Source organism: the organism of the source record quoted next, unplaced genomic scaffold, assembly GCF_019419815.1.
Source record: "Pyrus x bretschneideri cultivar Hongxiangsu unplaced genomic scaffold, Pyrus_bretschneideri_v1 Contig19, whole genome shotgun sequence".
NCBI lineage: Eukaryota > Viridiplantae > Streptophyta > Magnoliopsida > Rosales > Rosaceae > Pyrus > Pyrus x bretschneideri.
The window spans coordinates 7269798-7289637 of NW_025999490.1; the positions used below are offsets into that span (position 1 = coordinate 7269798).

The window sequence follows — 19840 nt, forward strand, 5'->3', positions numbered from 1 at the left end:
AAATGCTTTATTTTAAAATTTAAAGTTTAGCAATAAAAAGTGCTTGGTAAAACTAAAATATCTTGCTTATTTTAAAAGCAATAGCCTCCAAACAGTAGCTTTTAAAATCAACCTACAGGTTGCTTTTAAAAGTTACTTTTATAAAAAGCAGAATTGAGCCTTTAATGAATAATTTCAATTCTTTGCAATACACATTTTATGTCTGGGAGAACAAAATGATTGTCACCACCTAATACAACCACCGCTGTTACCACCACCATCGTTGTCAACAACGCCGGAACCACCACAATCGCCACCATACAGATAACCACAACAACAATCTCCACCATCTTCGTTGTTGTCACCACCGTCTCCACAACCACAACTGTCACCATTGTTGTTGCTGCTACTATACCACTATCGTTACATTTGCACCCCGACCACCATATCCTCACGATTGTCATTGCCATCAACGCAACCACCCCTATAGTCATCGTTAGAACCACATACAATTGCAATCATCACCATCATTTTCATTGCCACAGTCACCGATGCTACCACCACCATCAACACAAGCATAATTGCCGCTGCCACCACCACAAGCATAATCGCCACCACTTCCTTTACGAAAACTGCTACCCCCAATCACCATGAGCTTTTTACATTATATCAATTTACACTGTGAGGCTTTTATATCATGTTATTCTGTAAACGAGTCCTATATTTTTTATGTTATCAATTTAATGAAGGACCAAATGGTTATACAACTCAAAGATATTAGTTGATACGATTTTAAAATTGCATGGCACAAAAATGAGAAATTTGAAAGTCCCTAATCTATTTCAAAAATTAATTTAAACTTAGATGATGTAAGCTGTAGCTAATCACTAGAAGGAAAATACAACAGATTTGGCAATCGCAAAGCTGTGACACCTAAACTCTAATATTTGCAGCCGCGAGCATCACAATATCTATCAATGGCGTAGCTAGAAATTATTCGGTGGGTTAGCTAAGTTAAAATTATTACTATGAAATCAAGTTTTTAATCCTATGTTGCCTATATAAAGTGTGACATCCCGTCCCGGAGTTATCGGAACCGTACGCGTGAAATTACCATTTTACCCCTAGTTATTTTGTTATGTTGTTTGGTTGTTTGTGTGGTGTTGGCAAACTTTGGGCCACACACACACACATACTGTCTCACTCACCCTCACCCTCTGTCTCTGTCTCTGTCACTCTCTCCCTCCCGTGTCTCTCTCTTTCCCCTTATTCTTCACCATATACGTACGGACACACACACACACACCCTAAAACGTCACAGATCAAGGGATCCAAGGCTACCATTGAACTCGTGGAACTGAGAGGAGTCTAGTGGTGCCATTTTCAGGTAAGAATCTCGATGTTTTCACGTCGATTTCACAAGGTCCGTTTTGGGTCACTATTCATGCAAACCTAATCTAGTATGTTTTTGGACATTTTAAGCTTGTAGATGTGTTAGTGAGGTTCCCAGGAGCTTGGGAGTGCTTCGTTGGGTGAATTTGGACGTCGGGAAAGCTTGGTTCAAAGTTGGCCGAACTTGGATCGTTGTTGCAGGTGAGATTCTTTGATTTTTAGGCCCTAAAACTAGTCTAACGTGAATCTACTAGTCTTAAGCTTCATTTTGGTATAAAGAACGTGAAAAATGGTTGAAAAACGAGTGAGAAAACAAAGTTGGAAAATTTTGCAGTTTTCCGGCGACGGCGCCGGCGCCGGCGACGGCGGCGGTGGCTCGCCGGAGAAGACAGGGGAATATTCCGTTAAGGCTAACGGAATATTCCTAACAGACAGTAACGGCGTCAGTCAAGGTTAACGGAATATTCCAGGAATATTCCTGACGGCGTCACCTGACGCCGTCAGTGTGCAGGTCACGTGGCCGCGCGTGGGGGCGCGTGGACCCGTGCCTGTGCTGGCGTGTGGGGGCGCGTGACGTGTCCAAAAATTATTTTAAAAATATGGTTGTGATCGTGAGGTTGTGTAGATCACGTTGGTATATTCATTTGTCTATTTTGAGCAATGTATGAGAAGTTATTTTGAACGGACGGTTATGTGCTTTAAAGTTAACGTTTTTGTAGTTAATTCGCATATAGGTGACACGTATCCCGAGGACGAGCGTGCACATTCGAGGCAGGGGGGCTACGACCCTTCTACTTACCAGTGAGTGGGCTTTTATTTTCCGTATATACCTATATACATGTTATTTCCCAGAAATTAGTATAAATGCTTCGTTTTACGCCATTGATTTTATATGTTGAGTATGCATGATTAGCGGCACATGAATTGGTTTATATTTATTATTACATCATTTACATATATGTTGGTGCTGTGGCGGCCTAGGTAAGTGCCAGGTAAGCGTTGTTTTACATTCGCATTAAATAGTGATTCGAAGTGCTTAGAGGGCTCATAACATGCACCCCCGGTGTTAGTGCTCCCGCCTAGTGTAGGGCACAGTCCTTCACGTGTTGTTCACCTCCAGCACCACACGCTCAGCTTGAATCCAAGTTAGGTGCACAGTCCTGTCGTACAGACCACTATAGGTGGTTCCGACTCGTAGGTGATCCGCGATTATTCGCACAGCCTTCACGTGATCGTAGCACTAGAGCGTTTATATGTATTACACCCAGGCTTGTCGTACAGACCACTATAGGTGGTTCCGACTCGTGGGCAGGTTTAAGGATTTAGTTGTGATTTGAGCTCTAGATTCAGCCGTACAGGTCACTTAGGGGACTCCGGCTGCCAGCTTAATTATGCTAATGATGTGATTTACATGTTTGAGCACTTGCATATTATTACGTGGCGTTGAGCATGACGGTATGCAATTGAGTATGTTGGCATATCCTTGAGTATACTCGGTATATTTATACATACGTATATATGTTTATTTCCTGGGAAGTATACAGGTTTTACGGCGAGGGGTTATGTTATGTTTTATGAAATGGTTTTCTAATAGATTTGTTTTGCCCACTCACGCTTTTGTTTTTGCGCCCCTCCAGGTTCTAGTAGCCTAGCGGGTCTGGTGGTTTCTCGGAGGACGTCTCGGCATTCTGACAGATACTCACCTACGTAGGGTCACCTTCGGGTGTACTTTTGTTGTATTGTTTCCTTTGGACTGCTGTAGGCCTTAGGCTCTGAATTCAGTGTCGTATTTAAGCTAGCTCATATTCTATCACTCTATATTTGCTAGTTTTTAAATTATTCGTACTTTTATATTACTGTTTAGCTTCCGCACGGTGCACATGGCTACGTCACTTCCACGTGGCGGCCAGCATACCCTGATCTCGGTCGGGGTGTGTCATAAAGTTATGTAATAGTAAAAACTTGAATGTAGTAATTTGAAGCAAGAATTTTATGCTATGTTTTCTAGGTTTCTAGCCTTCAAAGCTTTAAAGTGAATAAAATAAGGAACCATTTGTGATATGAAAATTTTAATTTATTACTATTAAATTTAATATTGGTTAAAGTGATGAGTTTATTTAACATCTATTAGCTCTTATTATTCTTAAAAACAAGTTTACTAATAAAAAAATTTCATTTCTTATGCGAAATATGACAATGAAAAATCATAAACTAACCTAAAAATTAATTTTTTTAAGCTTGAAGAACCAAACTCTCCCTATGCTATAGCCTAGGAGAGCTTTGTACTTGGCTCCGCTCTTGATATCTATATATATTTTTGAACAAATCTATAATTAAATATTAAACATAAATACATTGATCAATCATTAATCTATAATAATAGTAATGATAATACGTGGTTGTGGTTTGATTGCTGCTTATTATTATTAAAGACTAGTAAGCGGCCGCGATTCTCTTTAATTATACGAATATTCCGTACGCATTACGTATTACAAAATTCAAAGTGTATTTTCAGCATGACATTTTAAACGTACGCTCCTCCTTTGATGCATGTAAATTATGGTAAATGCGGAAGGAAATGACTTCGCCGGAGCCCTATAGATGATGCATGTTGTGCTTGCCCGTCTAAAGGGAGAAAGCTTGGCTGCTGAAAAAATCAACAGTTACTCCTGCTGCTAGTGAATTACCGGTAAACACGTGTTTAATCTGTGATTAAAAAATCAATTACTTGGACATGTATACATCCGTGATTCACTCGCAGCAGAAACTGCTGCTGATTTTTCAGCAGCCAAGATCCATTCCGTCTAAAGACAAACATTGTCCTGCTAAACTACGTAACCAAAAAATACTTACATATAAAATATAAATTTGTTTTATATGATGGAAGAGGATCCTCTCCTAAGCATAGGATGCGGATCCTCCTAACTACGAAATTCGGGCCGTTCAATTTTAATCCAACGGTTACAATTATTATAATCTTTTTGGAGACCCTCTGTTTAGAGCCGTTGGATTAAAATTGAACGGTCTGGATTTCGTGATCAGGAGGATTCTCATCCTGAGCTAATGAGAGGATCCTCTTCCTTGTATGGCATAGTGTGTCACGTGGCATAGCACTACTGGCGCAAACATTCGACATCTACATGTATACTACAGAGGAAAAATGATGGATAGGAGCTGTTGCATTATATCAAGTATTATATTCATACATACACACAAGGGGAGAGGAACGGTCAAACCAAAGCAGGTAGAGAGAATTACAAATGAAGCCCTGCAGGCATCAAAAGTCAACATATCTTTATATACTAAAACTCAGTGAAGTCTACTGTGGATGACCAGTGGGCGGACGATTTTGCCCCTCGCTCTCCCGTTGTGTGGCTTGCTTCGTGCAGTGGAAAGACAGTTTGCCCATTCTTTCCACGCGTCTGTCATCGTGCTTAAGGAACAGTTGCCCGGCTTGCCCACATGTCCATCATCACTGGACCTGCTTTCGGCTTCTTCAGTGCTTTTCGCCTTTCTCTCTCACCATTCTCAGTTTTTGCTATTATGAACCCTGGCTTTCTTTGTCTCGAAAACGGCGGTTTGTCTCGCTCATCAACCTTGCCGTCTCTCTCACAAATTATCAACAACGATGGTCTCTTGCCGGAAAAAGCACTCTGCAGCTAGAACTTTTTTCGATTTTTCATTCGAATCGATTCAATTTTTTACCCAAAAAAGTTAGTGTTTACTGGTGAGTTTTTCCGCCTTTCTCAACGTGGGTGTTTTATTTTTTAATTTTTTTTGGTAGTTTAGGATTTGCAGATGGGTTTTGTGTTTAAGTTTGCTTTTTGTGATTTTGTTTGTAGGCTCGGATCCTTCCTCATCTTCTTCATCCAAACCAGTAGCCCCACCTTCGATTATTACCGACGGAAACATGACATATTAAGGCGCAACAACAATACTGTAACACTTATAAGAAAGAGCTCCAAACCTGCGAAGGTATTCCCTTTTTTTTTTTTTTTTTTTTTTTTTTTTGTTCTGGGCTTTGAGCTGTTTAGATGTTGAGAATAAGTTTTTAATTTTTTTTTTCATTACTTTGTTTATGGGTTCGCTCCAATTAAGACAATTAGGGAATGGGTTTAGTGTGAATTTAAATTATGGGAAATCCCTTGAGGAAAATCTTAGAATTTTTTAATTTTTGTGAATATATTTGTATTGAATCACTGACCTCTTTTTTATTTAGTAGGGAAAAAGGGAATGATGCGATTGAATAAGGCAATATGGATGAATTTCTTTAGTTCTTGCCATGATAATCTATTATTTTACTCTTTCACTTTATTTTACAGATTCGTTCGAACACCTGCAGGAAGAAATAATAAGGCCGTTGAAGCGTAGAACGTAGGTTTACTTTGATGCCAAGGTTATGAAAAAAGAGTGGTTTGTACATTAGCTAAGTACATATAAGTATATATCTCTGTGTATGTGTTTGTATCATTTGTTTTGATTGCGATTCTTGGTTTTGCGATTAGGATTTTTGGAAGGAGGCTTCGATTCAATTATTGGAACAGATAATATTTATCGAAAAATTCAATGGGTCAGTAGAAGCTGGCTGCTTGCAAAGACAAGAACATCAGTATATATGCATTGGAATTTGTTGCGCTGTAAGTAGCTTTATAGGCATTGTATGCCATTGCCAATACATCAGCTTATATAGCAGCAAAATTGTTTTGTATTAACTACTTTTTTTGTCCTTTTTTTAGCTGAGGCTTTGTATCGTGTGGACTTCAATTGGTGAGTATCACTTCGATGTTGATATAGTTTATTTTGTTGTAGAGGATATGAAGAAAGTGGAAAGGTACCTGGTGGAATGTGAGTTTTGCTGCTTAAGACACAGAATGGTAACTTAGTTATTTCATTTGCTTTTTGGCTATTTCATTTGCTCTGTACAATGCGTTTTAGTTTTGTTCAACTCATAGATAGTTTAACCCATGATATGTCTTCTCATCGTTCTTGGATATCATTAACTACTCCTTGCAAAAGGTGAAACTGAATATATACAAAATTTTATATTTGTGGATCAATAGATTACTATGACTAATTTAAAGAAATTGTTCCAATTTGGTATCAATTGTGTTCAGTTGTTTGGAAGCATAACTATGTCTGCAAGAGATTTACTGAGGATCCGGATTGCATCATGTTCTGAATGAGCTTGAAAGAGGAGTTGCTCTTCATCTGACAATTGCATCGCATGTGAGTAATGTCTTCTGTTTTCATGTCTAAATTATTGAGAATTAACTTATACAGATGGGGATTAAGTGATTTAAAGACATTGCATTTTAGAATAGGTTTTGTTAATCTACCTATGGTGGAACCCAGCTGTTGAGAGGCTACCATAAGATAGAATCCACCAGATAGGGCAGTACAAACCGATCAGGCACACATTTTTCTCCAGTTCTGTAAGGTGTTCCCAACTATTCAAACCAAAAAATCTATGTTAATATCTCTAATATTTTCTTCTCCATTGCAGAATTATTAGATTGTTTTGGAATTTGATTAGTTCAATTTGTTTTTCAATTTTTTATTAATGTTGGATTGTTGGCTTATAAATTTAGAGTGGGTTGCTTTAGATTTTACTTGGAGTAGCTTGCGAATTGATTGCTGGGTTTTAATTTAGAGCACTATCTAATCAAATGAAGGGCCAAGAGTTTCTATTTGAATGATGGTCCCAGATCATTTCATTCGTTCCAGAAATGTTTCTGAATTTGAGGACTTAAAATCCAGACTAAAGAGTAGCATTATCTTGGATTGCCTATCTTAGCATGATGATTTTAAATTACAACAACTTTAAATTTTACATTTGGAGTGTATTTTCATGTACAGGACAAGGTGTGGATTGGATAGCAGGATCTGGTTGGAAGACAAGATTTTGTGAAAGAAAGGGTAAGAAAATGCTGATGAATTTTCGTTGTTGATCTGTGCATGTAAGAGCTCTTACTGATTGTTTTGTTTTCTTTTGGCCATGTAAAAGCTCTGTACATAGAGTTCACAATACATGCATAGTTTTTCATTGTTCTAAAAATTCTAAGTTCCTATAAATCTTTTCCTGCATTTATGAATTCTAAATAAATGCAAATCATAAAAATAATCAGAGTGGATAAAATTATTGGCTTATGTGCACTAATGAAATATGGCAGCCTTTCAGCTCCCACCCAAGGGTTTTTTAAAGAATGATGTAATTAAAGCAATTACATGCTCTGTTATGTTTTATATATAGTTGTGGTAGTTGTAAGGGAATGAAATATTTATGCAGATAATTGGTAGTTTAAATATATAAAAATGGAGAATAATTATAAATGGAACACCTAGGATATATAACATTGTTTTGTTTTGCATGTTTTCTCATGTTAGCACAGCTTTTGTTTATGCATTTTATTCAAGTGCTATTTTTTATTAGTGTTAATTTCGGGTTGTACATCTAAAAATTTAGTTTTTTTGTTGCCATTGTACATCTAACAATTAATTATTCGTTTGGAATTTGGTTGTTTGTTAATTTTTGATTACTACCTATTCTATCAACTTCATCTAAACTGTTTTGCATGTATAAGATTTGTGTTCGTGCAAGTGATTTCAGACAGATTTCAAGCTGGGGTGTAGAGTTTTGATTCAAATTGGTGGATTTGGGTAAGAAACTAAGAAACCATGATATTTTCTTTTGGTTGTAAGATTTGAAATGGACATGCATGTGCTTTTCTTTGTGAGATATAAGAAATTGAGAAATTTTTTTGTTTATTGTTTTGGGGTGGGAGGGGTATTGACAGATATAAGAGCATTAGTAATTTTAATCAATTTGATAAATTAAGAATAGCGAGTTAGCGATATACACAAAAAATTTGTTAATAAATTGGTTAATAGGTTTTCATTTCCATTTTATTATTAGCTCTAATGCTTTTGCTTGACTTATGTGTATGATACAATTGATATGTTCTGTGTATATGAGCTTGCTTGAAATATAGCTAGGAAACATCTTTCCTTTTTTTATTTGGGCAAACATTTATTTCCTACACTGTTAACTTTCTTTAATGCTTGCTCTAGATTTTACAGGTTCTTTTTAAAGTTTGGCACTAAATTGCTTTTCTTTTCTTGGGTGCAAGGAAAATGAAGGAAGAGAAAGAATTAAATTCTGGATTTATCAAACACTTTGTAGATATTCCATGCATTTTTGCAGCTGGAATCTTTTGGTAAATACTTAACCTTTTATCAAAGCCTATGTATGCCAATTGGTTTTGTAGTAGCATCAAATAATTAATTGCTTTTTTATTGGTAAGTGCCTAAATGTTTACACTTCAGTTTAACAGAAAATGAGAAATTGAGACAAAGTTGGAACCTAAATTACCTAATAAATCAATATTAGCAAACCCATGAACTTATTTCGTGATTATCACGATATTGTTTCAATATCCTACTTTTGCTTGCAATTCTGTTCTCTCCAAGACATTAAGGTGCATTTTTGGTTTTTAAGTTTCACCGCCAGATAACTGTTTGATTGTGATCTCTCTATGAGATTGGATATATGATTTAAAATTTTTGTTAACAAATGTTAATTGTGATTCAATTGTTTTTTCAATCATGTAAGGAGATGCAATCTAACTGATTGTAAAAGATGTCGACTATGTTGAACAAAAAATAGAAACTGCATGTCTGTATTATGAGAGGAAATGGAGAGCAATCTGTCTCAGTTTTGGAATGTGCTAGAATCAAAGAAGCTAACTCAAGGTGTTAACTTTGAATTTCCCCGAAATATCCTTTTTTATTAATTATTTAGACGTAGAAATTCTCTTTGTTATTTTTATTAATTATTTATTTGGGAGTTAAGTGAAAATCAGTAAATGCGGATTTGTGTTTGTTTGCCCAGCTGCTATTTCAAAGCTGGAGGAGGCATTGTTGATTAATCCTAGGAAATATGATGCTCTGTGGTGCTGGGAAATGCTTAAATTGCTTGCGCATTATGCACTCTGGACCAGAATGAAGCAAAGGTTCCAAAAGGTGTTGTACTGCTTCCAGAAGGCTTTCAACGAGGTACTTCCACTTACAAATTTGTTATTCTTGGAATTTGTAATCCCGCAGCAACGCGCGGGCATTACTAGCTAGTTATAACTAGTCGTCCTTGGACAGCTAGCTATATATACTTAGCGGTTTAGCACCGAATAGTATTGAAAGATTAGCAACAACTAGTGGCTGAAAAAGCAGTGATATCAAAATGTCGTTGACGTCCAAAGCAGATCGCGAATGGGGTAGTACCAGTACTAGTGGCGCCGGAAGTACTAGTAGCGGGTACCGCGATGATCCGCAGCCACAGCATGATGAAGATGACGACGACGATGATGATGAGTACAGAAATTACTACATGAAGTGCAACATATCAAGCAGTAGCATATCCGAGATTGAGGAAGAGGAAGGTGATGATATCGATGACGAGAAGAAGGGTAAGATTAAAATACCAAGTGAGATCAAAGAGCTTTTCGGATTCAAGGGGTACCTGCCGCCGATGCCCTCCATCAAGGAAGATGTCGATTATCATAGCAGCCACGATGAGAGCGTTTATGTGGGAGTAGGGAAGGGCGAGTCCAGCATGGACGCGCTGACGTGGGCGTTAAAGCACGCGGTTGATCCATCGTCGTCAACCACCGTGTATCTCATACATGTTTTTCCGGGGGTCACCTACATTCCCAGTCCATGTGAGCTCTCTCACTCTGAAAAATCATTCCCTGATCAGTGATCATATGTTTTCCCTTAATTACCTAATCTTACATATATGTGTGATAAGATTTTTCCCCCTTTTATTCTCTTTTTAATTTAATCTAGCTAATTAAGCTATCAGACAACTTAATTACCAAGTTGAAATAAATCCTATTATTTGTCTCATCGATCAAGTTCGCATAAATCACGGAGGAAAATTTAAGGCAACCTAGGCTACCCAGTCCATGTTCATGATGATTTATTTATTCTTAACAAGTATATGCTCTGCTGCAGCCTTATATAGAATTAAGATGGTGCTATTTACACACTTATTTTTATCTCCTACAAACCTATTTTTACCTCGCATGCACTCTTGTTAATTTTTTGTCATTGTTCTTCTTTAATTCTTTGTGGCCGGAATAAAAAGGGTACATAAGAAGTGAAAATAACATTACCCTAAAATTATTGCATCTGTATGTATTTTGTGCGAGTGATCGGATCCCTTGAGTTTGGAATTAAATTGGATTTGATAAGTGTAGTGGGAAAGCTTCCAAAAAACCAAGTGAGCTCACAACAGGTAGAAACTTATATGGCCGAAGAAAGAGGCAAGAGGAGAGTGCTCCTTCACAAGTTCATTGATAAATGCTCGGTTGCAAAGGTACAATAATGTTTCATTAATGCCATTACTTAATACTGCAAATTAAACGAGACACACCAAATTGTTATATATACTACATTGAACTGCATCATCATCTCCCTTTATTACATTAATACAAGTGTATGCGCGCAGGTTAAGGTAGATACAATACTGATTGAAAGTGATATGATCGGAAGGGCTATTTTGGACCTCATCCCTATTCTCAACATAACAAAGCTTGTCATTGGAACTAACAAATCTAATCTAAGGTAATTAACCAATATATTTATTATAATAAGCTAAACAAATTTCTCAATCGGTCATAATTTATTGGTGAGTTATATATCCGGAAATGCATTGGTGCGTAGGAAAGTTATGGCTAAGAAAGGCAGCGGGATTGGTGCTCAGATACTTCAAAGTGCACCCGAAGGCTGTGACGTAGACATCATATGCCAAGGAAACCAAGTGACAAAGACGATGATGGATCAGCCTCAGCCACCGACTGAGTCGTCGTTCTCCCCACCTCCCAAGGACGGTACGACGACGATTACTAGTACTACTAATGGAACCACCAACTCTATGCAATTGCAAGGAGACCAACATCAGAGGACTGAAAAGCCGGCTTCTTCATTCTTCTGTTTTAAACCCAAGTCTTAATATATAAACTCAGCAACCGTAGCGGGGATAAAGCCCTATGGGCAATGGCCATACCCTTACTTTGCCTTTTTGGTGAACACCCTTTACTCGACTTTCCCAAGCGTTCAAAATCATCATTGTAACAATTATACATTTTGTTAAGATATTTACTTGAATGGTCATCATCTCTGTAACAAATTACATGCATGTGTTTTATCTGAATTTCAAGAAACCGGATTGCAATACAAGTTCTATTTCTATCTGAATTTCATATCGTTTGTATTTTCAATTGTTAAGTTTTAAATCGTTATGCACGAATAAGTTGACAGCTGTAAATCGGAGATATTTTGCAAATCTCATAGGGTACGGACAGTACAGCAGATGAAGAATAAGAGGGCTTATACCGATCTTTTTCTCAGGGGAGGTTGTTGGGTACGAAACCCCTAATCCGGATGGTTGGGGGGGGGGTGGATTTGGATTCTCTCCGGATCCCTCCCTGGGAATCCCGGGAATCAAGGCACAAGGACCGTTCATCAAAGATTGTGCGGCCATAATTAAATAGTTTTTACACAAAACGAGATTGCTTTACTTTTAAAAATATAAAAAACATTTAATTGTGGCCGCACGATGTTTGATGAACGGTTCTTGTGCCTTGATCCCCGGGATCCCCAGGGAGGGGATCCGGAGAGGATCCAAATCCGGTGGGGGGAGGGTTTAGGGTCAAAACATGCATGATGTAGTGGTGGGCCAAGGGAAATTTTATGAGTATTTTTTTAGTACATCGATATTTTTATATTAGAAGATGAAAAGTTCAGCTAAACTACGTAATAAGCATCTTAATTTGATATAGAATGAGGTGGACTACCCTCCGATGCTAAACACTCTCTCCTTTATCATAGTTAAATCCCGTGACAGTGTATATCTGGTACGCAACAATTTGCATTACAAGAAGAAAGGAGGAAATAATTGTGCAATAAAATTTTCCAACTGTCAACAACAAAGATACAGTTTCTCATAATCCACCAAGAAAAACTAACTTCACCCGCACTTCTAACCGTCCCTGAACCTGAATTGTCCCAAAGCTTCTTTCCATCCAATAGAAACCATTTGCAGTCGATTGATATACAACTATTGCTAAGCGAAATCAAACTCAAGATAATTATCGGAACACTTTTGATCGGGAGCTGCGATTGTGGCCGGGGTAGGAGGAGCCTTCTCCTTCGCGCTTGACGATGCTGTTGGGGCGGGTATCCGCTCAATCTCGACAGGCTTTGGGATATCTGGTGGGGTAGCAGTAGCACAACGTATCAATGCCTTAATCTCAGTTGCCCCTCGTTTAATGGAAGAGAGAGAGAGAGAATGCCTTTGATCGAAGGAAGTGGAGTGTCTGAGGGACGCCATCGATGAGCTTATCGCCCTTCCAAATGACACCTGCAGACCTGCTCAGTGCAATTATCATAAATATGAAATGCTCAAACAAAAATTATAATAAATAAATAAATTAAAATGGATGCCTCGTGACCCAAACGACGTCGACCATTTGCGTGCGTGCGTGCGTGTTGACAATTTTTGAGCGAGACCGTCAGTTTGCGATAAAATTTAGGTCCGGTGCAGGACTTGCTTGGCATTTGATTTCTTAAATGTTTATCCACAATTTCTTCGGCCTTCGTCTTAATGCACGAAATATACATTGGACCTTCACCTTCTCAAGCAAGCCAATTTTCTTCATGCAAAACTGGTTTGTTCCTGACTCTAGAAAAACTAATGGAAGTGGTTTATGCATGGTGGTCTACTCCAAAGGATACTATTTGCATCATTTTTGAAGGGATGAGCTTATAATTATCTCGCATGCAAATAATATATATTTATCGTAGAAAGTTTATAATGGAAACTGTTTCAGTTTCATCATCCACATTAAATACTTCTATAAGAAATCATTTGAATAAGAGATTATTTAGTCATTAAAATGTATAGAACAACTCAACAGTATAAGTACCAAATAATATATTCATAAATATGAACTACTCATTTATTTGATACTTTGAATTATTATATAATTAATTTTCGATTCAAATAATTTTTCGTAAAAATGATCCTCAAATGATGATTAATAAATTGAATGGTTATGATCGTTGAATTTATATGCTCAAGATACGTTATTCATAAATTGAGGGATATATGCATAATATTATCCTGTCTGAAATCCTATTAAGTTTCAAAGCTGGTGCTAAAAAAAACACGTGGTAAATCAAATCTTCCATTTATAAGATAATAATTGGCAAGTTATATTGAAAAAATTTACTACTAATTATAATAATGTCTAATGTAATAAAATTCTACATTATTAACTTGTGCATATGAATAACAGCAGTATTATTCAAATGTGTTGGCGCATTATCTACAAAAACTTGTTATACTCAATGTGTCAATTTCAACCTTACTTTTACAAGGGAAATGCAACACGAATAAAGTAAATTATAATAGTGTGTGTTAGAGAGAGTGCGAAGCTGAATTCCAATACGGCGGCTGTACTGTGTAGGCTCTAGTTAATTAAAGCCGTCGATACGGTTGAAAACTTATATAGGTGGGTGAGCCATGTGGCAACTCAACGAAACTTAAGGTAATATGTTCAATATTGATGGCCGGCTTGCTCACTCCATACTCGGTGTATTTTTGTTCACCATCATAATTATGATGTATATTTATTATATGCTTAATTATTTGACACATGTTTTTTTATTTAACTCTAGTTAACTTTAACATTAATATGAAATTTTAAATTTTGAAAAAAAAGTAACCATAATTAAGTGAAATAACACGTGTTAGATGATTAGGTGTATGATGCACATACACCATACACCAAAATTTAAGGTGGTGAGTAAAGAAGCTCCCCTCCATACTCCATAGTCCATGCCGGAGGCACAAATGATGTACGTAACGGTAGTTCTCATCATTTAATTAGAAAATATTTTTAGTTAGAGTCTTACATATTTACGTGAAGTTAGACACTTAATTAAAGTTAACAAGTTTATAATTGTTTAACTTTGTTATAGTTTGCATTAAAGTTTTTATTGTAAAATATGTTGGTAAATATCCGTCAAAAAAAAAAAAAAGAACAAACGAAGGCGAGTGGGGGATCATGCACAATTAAAACGAGTACGGGATCATTCACAATTAAAACGAGTACGGGATCATTCACAATTAAAACGAGTACGGGATCAGTCACGGTTCAATATTGAAATGTGGTGGACACCCTGGCTCGAGTGAATACTGCTGTGCTGCCTGCCCGCCTGGCTGACGTGTAAGGCATTATGTTTGTGTCTGAGTGTGACTGTGAATTATGATGAGAGAGAGGAAAATTAGCAGAAGCACTCCACAGTCAAACAAACAAGCAACGAGTCGCCAATGGGGTGCTGCCCCTGTGTCCCTCGATTACTTGGGGTTTTGAACTTTGTACGTCTTTGTATCTTATGACCCTCAGCCTGTGTGCTAACTACGATTGTGCCATTGTCCTTGTCGTGGCTGGTAGGACGAAATTGCCTGAAGCCAAACCGGTAGAATATTACTAATGACAACCATGCATGCATTTTCGTTTTTGCTAAAAATAGCGTCTTTATAACCACTTAAATATCATATATAGCTCATGCATCACATGGACGTATTTTTCACCACTTGTTTTTCGCTTGTCACAATTTTTTTTATTTATTTATAGTTATCTCTCTTTACTTTTAAGTAATAAGTCTTAAGTTAAAATATTGAAAATAATAATATTTTCAACTGGTTTATTTTGCAATCTTCTTAGTATAAATATATCATGTATCAAAAGAAAAGAAAAACGTGACCAAGTACATTTTCATTTGACCATCATACTGTAAAGGCAAGTGTGTTCATTATCAAAATATTTTGGATCATGTTGTAAACGGTCGGACATGCATGATGTGTAGATATTATGATGAATTATTGCAAATAATATCAATTCCTGAACGGACCTAGCTTCTAAATTGGGAAGAATTCATGTCATCAACTGTTATATTAAAATCAGCAATTAATTATTCATAAGTTTTACTTTTTATGAGAGTAAAAAAACATTAACATTAAAGAAAACCTTACACATGATAATGTATTATTAGATCGATACACCAATCGTTTAATGTATATCATTCTCTTCTTGTTTTTAAGAAAGTTTCAGTAGATTACTTCCAAGTAGTAAGAAACAGAAGAAAGAAAAAAATTGTGAAGTGAGAAAATAAAGAATGGCAACAAGTGCAAATTGTGAGAGAATTGGTACCCAAATGATTGAGTTTAAAAGCTGAAAGTCAGTGACTCATTTATTTAACTTCCCTTCCCTCTGTATACCCAACCAGTCCTGTTGTCTATACAAAGAAAAGCACACATCTCTCTCTCTGTCTTTGAGTCTGCGAGTCACTAATCGTATCTGGGAAGGCCTCTGAGAGTAGTAGTGTCTGTCTGGTGGAAGATTAGATTGGCAAATTGTCAATGGCAGATCTCAAGTCAAAGTTTCTGAAGGCGTACTCCGTTCTGAAATCGGAGCTGTTGGAAGACCCTACTTTCGACTTCACCAATGACTCTCGCCAGTGGGTTGAGCGGGTATTGATCTCTTCATTTTTCACTTTTACCATCACCAATACAATTCAATCCGATGAATTCGTTTGGTATCGCTGTCTATTTTCTCTTATTTTTATTGGAAGCAAAATTGGAACTCCATAACCATAATCCATCAACTGTTTCCTTCCTTTGTTTATGAAGTCAAAACAACACCTTTTATTTAATTTCGGTGATCTAATTCTAATCTGTCGTCGTTGGGATTTTACATACATCATTAGCCCCATCACTTGCAATAATTGAAGCCCACCTGCATTTAGACGATTGGGATTCTCTCCTGAGTCCTGAGTCCTGTACTGACTGCCCAATTTTCTTTTTTCTGTTACAGATGCTGGACTACAATGTGCCTGGAGGCGAGACTTCAGTTTCAGTTCAACTTTTTAATTAAGCAATGTCCTTCAAGTATGCCTGTCAAAGGATTCTGACTCTTATCCTGTCCTTCAGGGAAGCTTAATCGGGGATTGTCTGTTGTCGACAGCTATCAGTTGTTGCAACAAGGAAGGGAATTAACCGAAGATGAAATCTTCCTGGCCAGCGCTCTCGGTTGGTGCATCGAATGGGTATGGAAACTAAACCACTTCCATTCTCTTTTGAGCCTCACAGTTACTTTCTACATATTATTGTTTAGCTTGTTTCAGCATTACTCTAGTGCATTGCACGAGAAGCTTACAATTTTATGGTTATACTACTTTCAGCTTCAAGCATTCTTTCTGGTCCATGATGACCTCATGGACGGCTCTCACACACGGCGTGGTCAACCTTGCTGGTTCAGATTGCCCAAGGTTTGTAGGAAGAGCAACCATATGTACGTTTATTTATTCATTTTTGTGTTGTCTTTGTAATTAAATCAATTGACTTGGGAAGCTGTATCATGTAGGTTGGTATGATTGCAGTAAACGATGGTGTTGTGCTTCGAAACCATATCCCAAGGATTCTCCGAAAGCATTTCAGAGAAAAGCCATATTATGTGGATCTTCTTGATTTGTTCAACGAGGTAGTGGACTTGCAAATTGTTGGCCGGATAATTTCTCTTTCATAGAGAGCTAAACGCTAACTTATGTCATGTTTCCGCAGGTGGAATTTCAAACTGCCTCAGGTCAGATGATAGATTTGATCACTACTATCGAAGGAGAAAAAGACCTATCCAAATATTCATTGTCAATGTGAGTGAAAAATCGTACAAGATCATTGCCATTTGCCCCTAATAAAATGCTTGTAGGCATGCTAAGATTCAAACCCATATGCTATTGCCTATTATGAACTCAATGCACCATGCTGTAGAAAAGAATGCAAGAGTTTCCATGCAATTCACAGATGCACGTTGAGAAATGAATCTCGTTACAGAGACCTATCCTATGCCTTATTTTGTTTGGTGTATTCATAAGCTATCACTATTGGAACAATTTTCCATCTTCATAATATGTAATGCTTAATTCCTTGTGCATCCTGTCAGCTATGGGTTATCAAAGTCCAAACGGTCTAAACATCCTGCGTTTGTGACCACTTATTGGATTCCTTTCAGTAGGCTATGAAGTTTTGCCATGTATGCTGGCCAGTGGAGTTAAATCTCACCGTCTGATTGAATGTTTCTCTGTTAAATTTTTCTGACAACTCTCATTGCTTAGGAATAGAAATATTCATTTGGGGTGCTGGGTATGTTAAAAATTGGAACCTCTTGAGACCTTTTAGTAGGCTATTAGTATGGTGAGCATAGTGACCTTAGACAACTCTCACAATGTGACTATATGGATTTTCTTTTGGTTATTTATTCAAATAATGAGCATATTAGTTTTCTATTTCTGTCCAGCTATGATATGGTACTTTTCGATTTTCTGTGCATTTGATAACATACAAATGGTTTGGATCTTTTGCAGTCACCGGCGTATTGTTCAGTACAAGACTGCCTATTACTCATTTTACCTTTCAGTAAGTACATACTTTAGCACTTCAAAGCAATAAATACTTGAATTGAGTGTTCCTTAATTCTGTTTCAGTGTTTGTGCGGGAATGCTATTTTAAACCAGCATGTTTATCCTGTGTATTCTATGCCGAGTCTGTGAAATTTGTTGTAACTTAATACATACGTGTTCCCGGTATATAAAGTTCTTTGGTCTTTGTTGTCCCATCCTCTCATGCGTGTTCGGTTTTCTCACATTTATCGCGAAGGAAATCAGGTGGTAGATTGTTTGGCAAAATGATGGTGTTGATCATGTTGGGATTCATTGGTGGATTCTTGTCCGCGTGCAGTTGTGGCTTTTGCTCATAATCTTTTGGGGCTTCCAAATTTTCGTTTCTCTTAGAAGTTCTCTTAATTGATTTTTGTTTCTAATAATTTTCTACTTCTTGTTAGGGTTTGGCTTCATGTCCTCTCTAACTTATTGTATCTTTACTTTTTTTTCTTCAATATATATTCACAATAATATCTATTTTCCATGATAGCAAATGCTGGAGTGGATGTGACATTATTGTTTTAATTTTTTCTTTATAAAAAAAAAAAAAAAAAAACTCAACTTTCTTATAAATAAAAAATAAAAAAAATCTGAGAAATAACAAGACATTTTGGTTCCTTTTTCTCTATTCATATCATAAGATATGCACATCCACATTGTATGGCATGTCCTCTTATTTTGTTCAGGTGTTTTACAATGAAAGATTTGGCTAACCCTAACCGTTTGCTATCTACTCAGGTTGCATGTGCATTGCTTATGTCAGGTGAGGAACTGGAAAAACATATTGACGTAAAAAACATTCTAGTTGAGATGGGGATCTACTTTCAAGTACAGGTAATTTTTTGTTGAATACACAGAAACAGAATCCCTATTGGAACTCTTCTACTGCTTTCGTTAACTCTTTTTTTTTTCCTTTATTTTAAATAGGATGATTATTTGGATTGCTTTGGTGATCCGGAAACGATTGGTAAGGTGAGATTCAGGGAGATGGCTCTTAAATATTTCTCTTTTGTTTCTTGTTTGATGGGAGTTGAGTTGTAATAAGTAGTTTGGGATATCAGATAGGAACAGATATTGAAGATTTCAAGTGCTCTTGGCTGGTGGTGAAAGCTTTGGAACTCTGCAACGAGGAACAAAAGAAAGTACTACATGTAAGAATCAGATGTGGCTCCTTTGGCTTTCATATATGGAACTGTTATTAACACTCTAAAAATCTCATTCTACACTCCTCACAAGTGTATTTTTCTTTCTAATTATAGAAAGTTTGAAGTGCAAAATGAATTTTTTGGAGTGTCAATAACAATTCCCTATATATATATATATATGTATATCTTGTCTGCTGTTTTCAAATCAGCTTTAGATTTTCTCACTCTCTAAGTCACCAATGACTATGATTTCTGTACGTGTTTGCGCAGGAGAATTATGGGAAACCAGACCCAGAAAATGTGGCAAAAGTAAAGGCCCTCTACAAAGAACTCGATATTGAGGTTTGAACTTAATTGATTGTGTATGATGAATTGTAACAGTATAAGATGACTGGTAGATGCTGAATTGAGATTGTGATTGTGATTGTGGTAGGGTGTATTTGCGGATTATGAGAGCAAAAGCTACAAGAAACTGACGAGTTGGATTGAAGGGCACCCAAGCAAAGCGGTGCAAGCAGTGTTGAAGTCCTTCTTGGGCAAGATTTACAAGAGGCAGAAATAGAAATCTCAAATCTGGATTCAGTTCAGCCCCTCCTATTTGTATTTGGTGCATTTGTAATAAAACATGCAGTTGCATTTGGATTGCGTCAGTCAGAGTCAGGTTTGCTTCACTTAGTTATAAGTTAAGTCATCAGTGTTGAATGCAGACAGACAATAAGCATCCACGTTAATTAATACAAAGTTTCTCAGTTTCCAGTTGAGAATAT

At 36.9% G+C, this 19840-nt stretch overlaps 2 protein-coding genes across 12 annotated transcripts; both read left to right on the plus strand.

Annotated features, from left to right (window-relative positions):
• The first annotated feature begins 4782 nt into the window (after positions 1–4782).
• Positions 4783–11622, plus strand: LOC103951778 (U-box domain-containing protein 35). 11 transcript variants are annotated; one of them, XM_048582478.1, is made up of 15 exons: positions 4783–5098; positions 5214–5346; positions 5694–5784; positions 5877–6008; positions 6181–6245; positions 6486–6597; positions 7228–7287; positions 7953–8028; positions 8499–8585; positions 8981–9120; positions 9260–9423; positions 9520–10082; positions 10623–10741; positions 10874–10989; positions 11089–11622. In XM_048582478.1, the coding sequence occupies exons 12-15, from the start codon at positions 9605–9607 to the stop codon at positions 11375–11377; spliced, it is 1002 nt and encodes a 333-aa protein (XP_048438435.1). In that variant the 5' UTR covers positions 4783–5098; positions 5214–5346; positions 5694–5784; positions 5877–6008; positions 6181–6245; positions 6486–6597; positions 7228–7287; positions 7953–8028; positions 8499–8585; positions 8981–9120; positions 9260–9423; positions 9520–9604; the 3' UTR covers positions 11378–11622. The 11 variants fall into 11 exon arrangements, with proteins under 11 accessions (XP_048438435.1, XP_048438434.1, XP_048438432.1 ...); XM_048582477.1 differs by having other exon boundaries at positions 5694–5767; XM_048582475.1 differs by having other exon boundaries at positions 5694–5745.
• Positions 11623–15681: 4059 nt separating this feature from the next.
• LOC103950899 (farnesyl pyrophosphate synthase) lies at positions 15682–19829 on the plus strand. The gene is made up of 12 exons (XM_009362501.3): positions 15682–15964; positions 16308–16332; positions 16424–16539; positions 16675–16761; positions 16857–16973; positions 17054–17142; positions 17854–17905; positions 18667–18762; positions 18856–18900; positions 18990–19079; positions 19344–19415; positions 19507–19829. Exons 1-12 carry the CDS (start codon positions 15854–15856, stop codon positions 19633–19635), a joined length of 1029 nt encoding a protein of 342 aa, XP_009360776.1. The 5' UTR covers positions 15682–15853; the 3' UTR covers positions 19636–19829.
• Positions 19830–19840: the final 11 nt, after the last annotated feature.

Coding starts and splice junctions, on each gene's coding strand:
- LOC103950899 (XM_009362501.3), top strand. CDS start 15,854: ATGGCAGATCTCAAGTCAAAGTTTCTGAAGGCGTACTCCGTTCTGAAA. Junction 16,333..16,423: donor GGACTACAATGTGCCTGGAG/GCGAGACTTCAG, acceptor CCTGTCCTTCAG/GGAAGCTTAATCGGGGATTG. Junction 19,080..19,343: donor AACAAAAGAAAGTACTACAT/GTAAGAATCAGA, acceptor GTGTTTGCGCAG/GAGAATTATGGGAAACCAGA.
- LOC103951778 (XM_048582476.1), top strand. CDS start 9,605: ATGTCGTTGACGTCCAAAGCAGATCGCGAATGGGGTAGTACCAGTACT. Junction 10,083..10,622: donor CACCTACATTCCCAGTCCAT/GTGAGCTCTCTC, acceptor TGATAAGTGTAG/TGGGAAAGCTTCCAAAAAAC. Junction 10,990..11,088: donor ACTAACAAATCTAATCTAAG/GTAATTAACCAA, acceptor ATTGGTGCGTAG/GAAAGTTATGGCTAAGAAAG.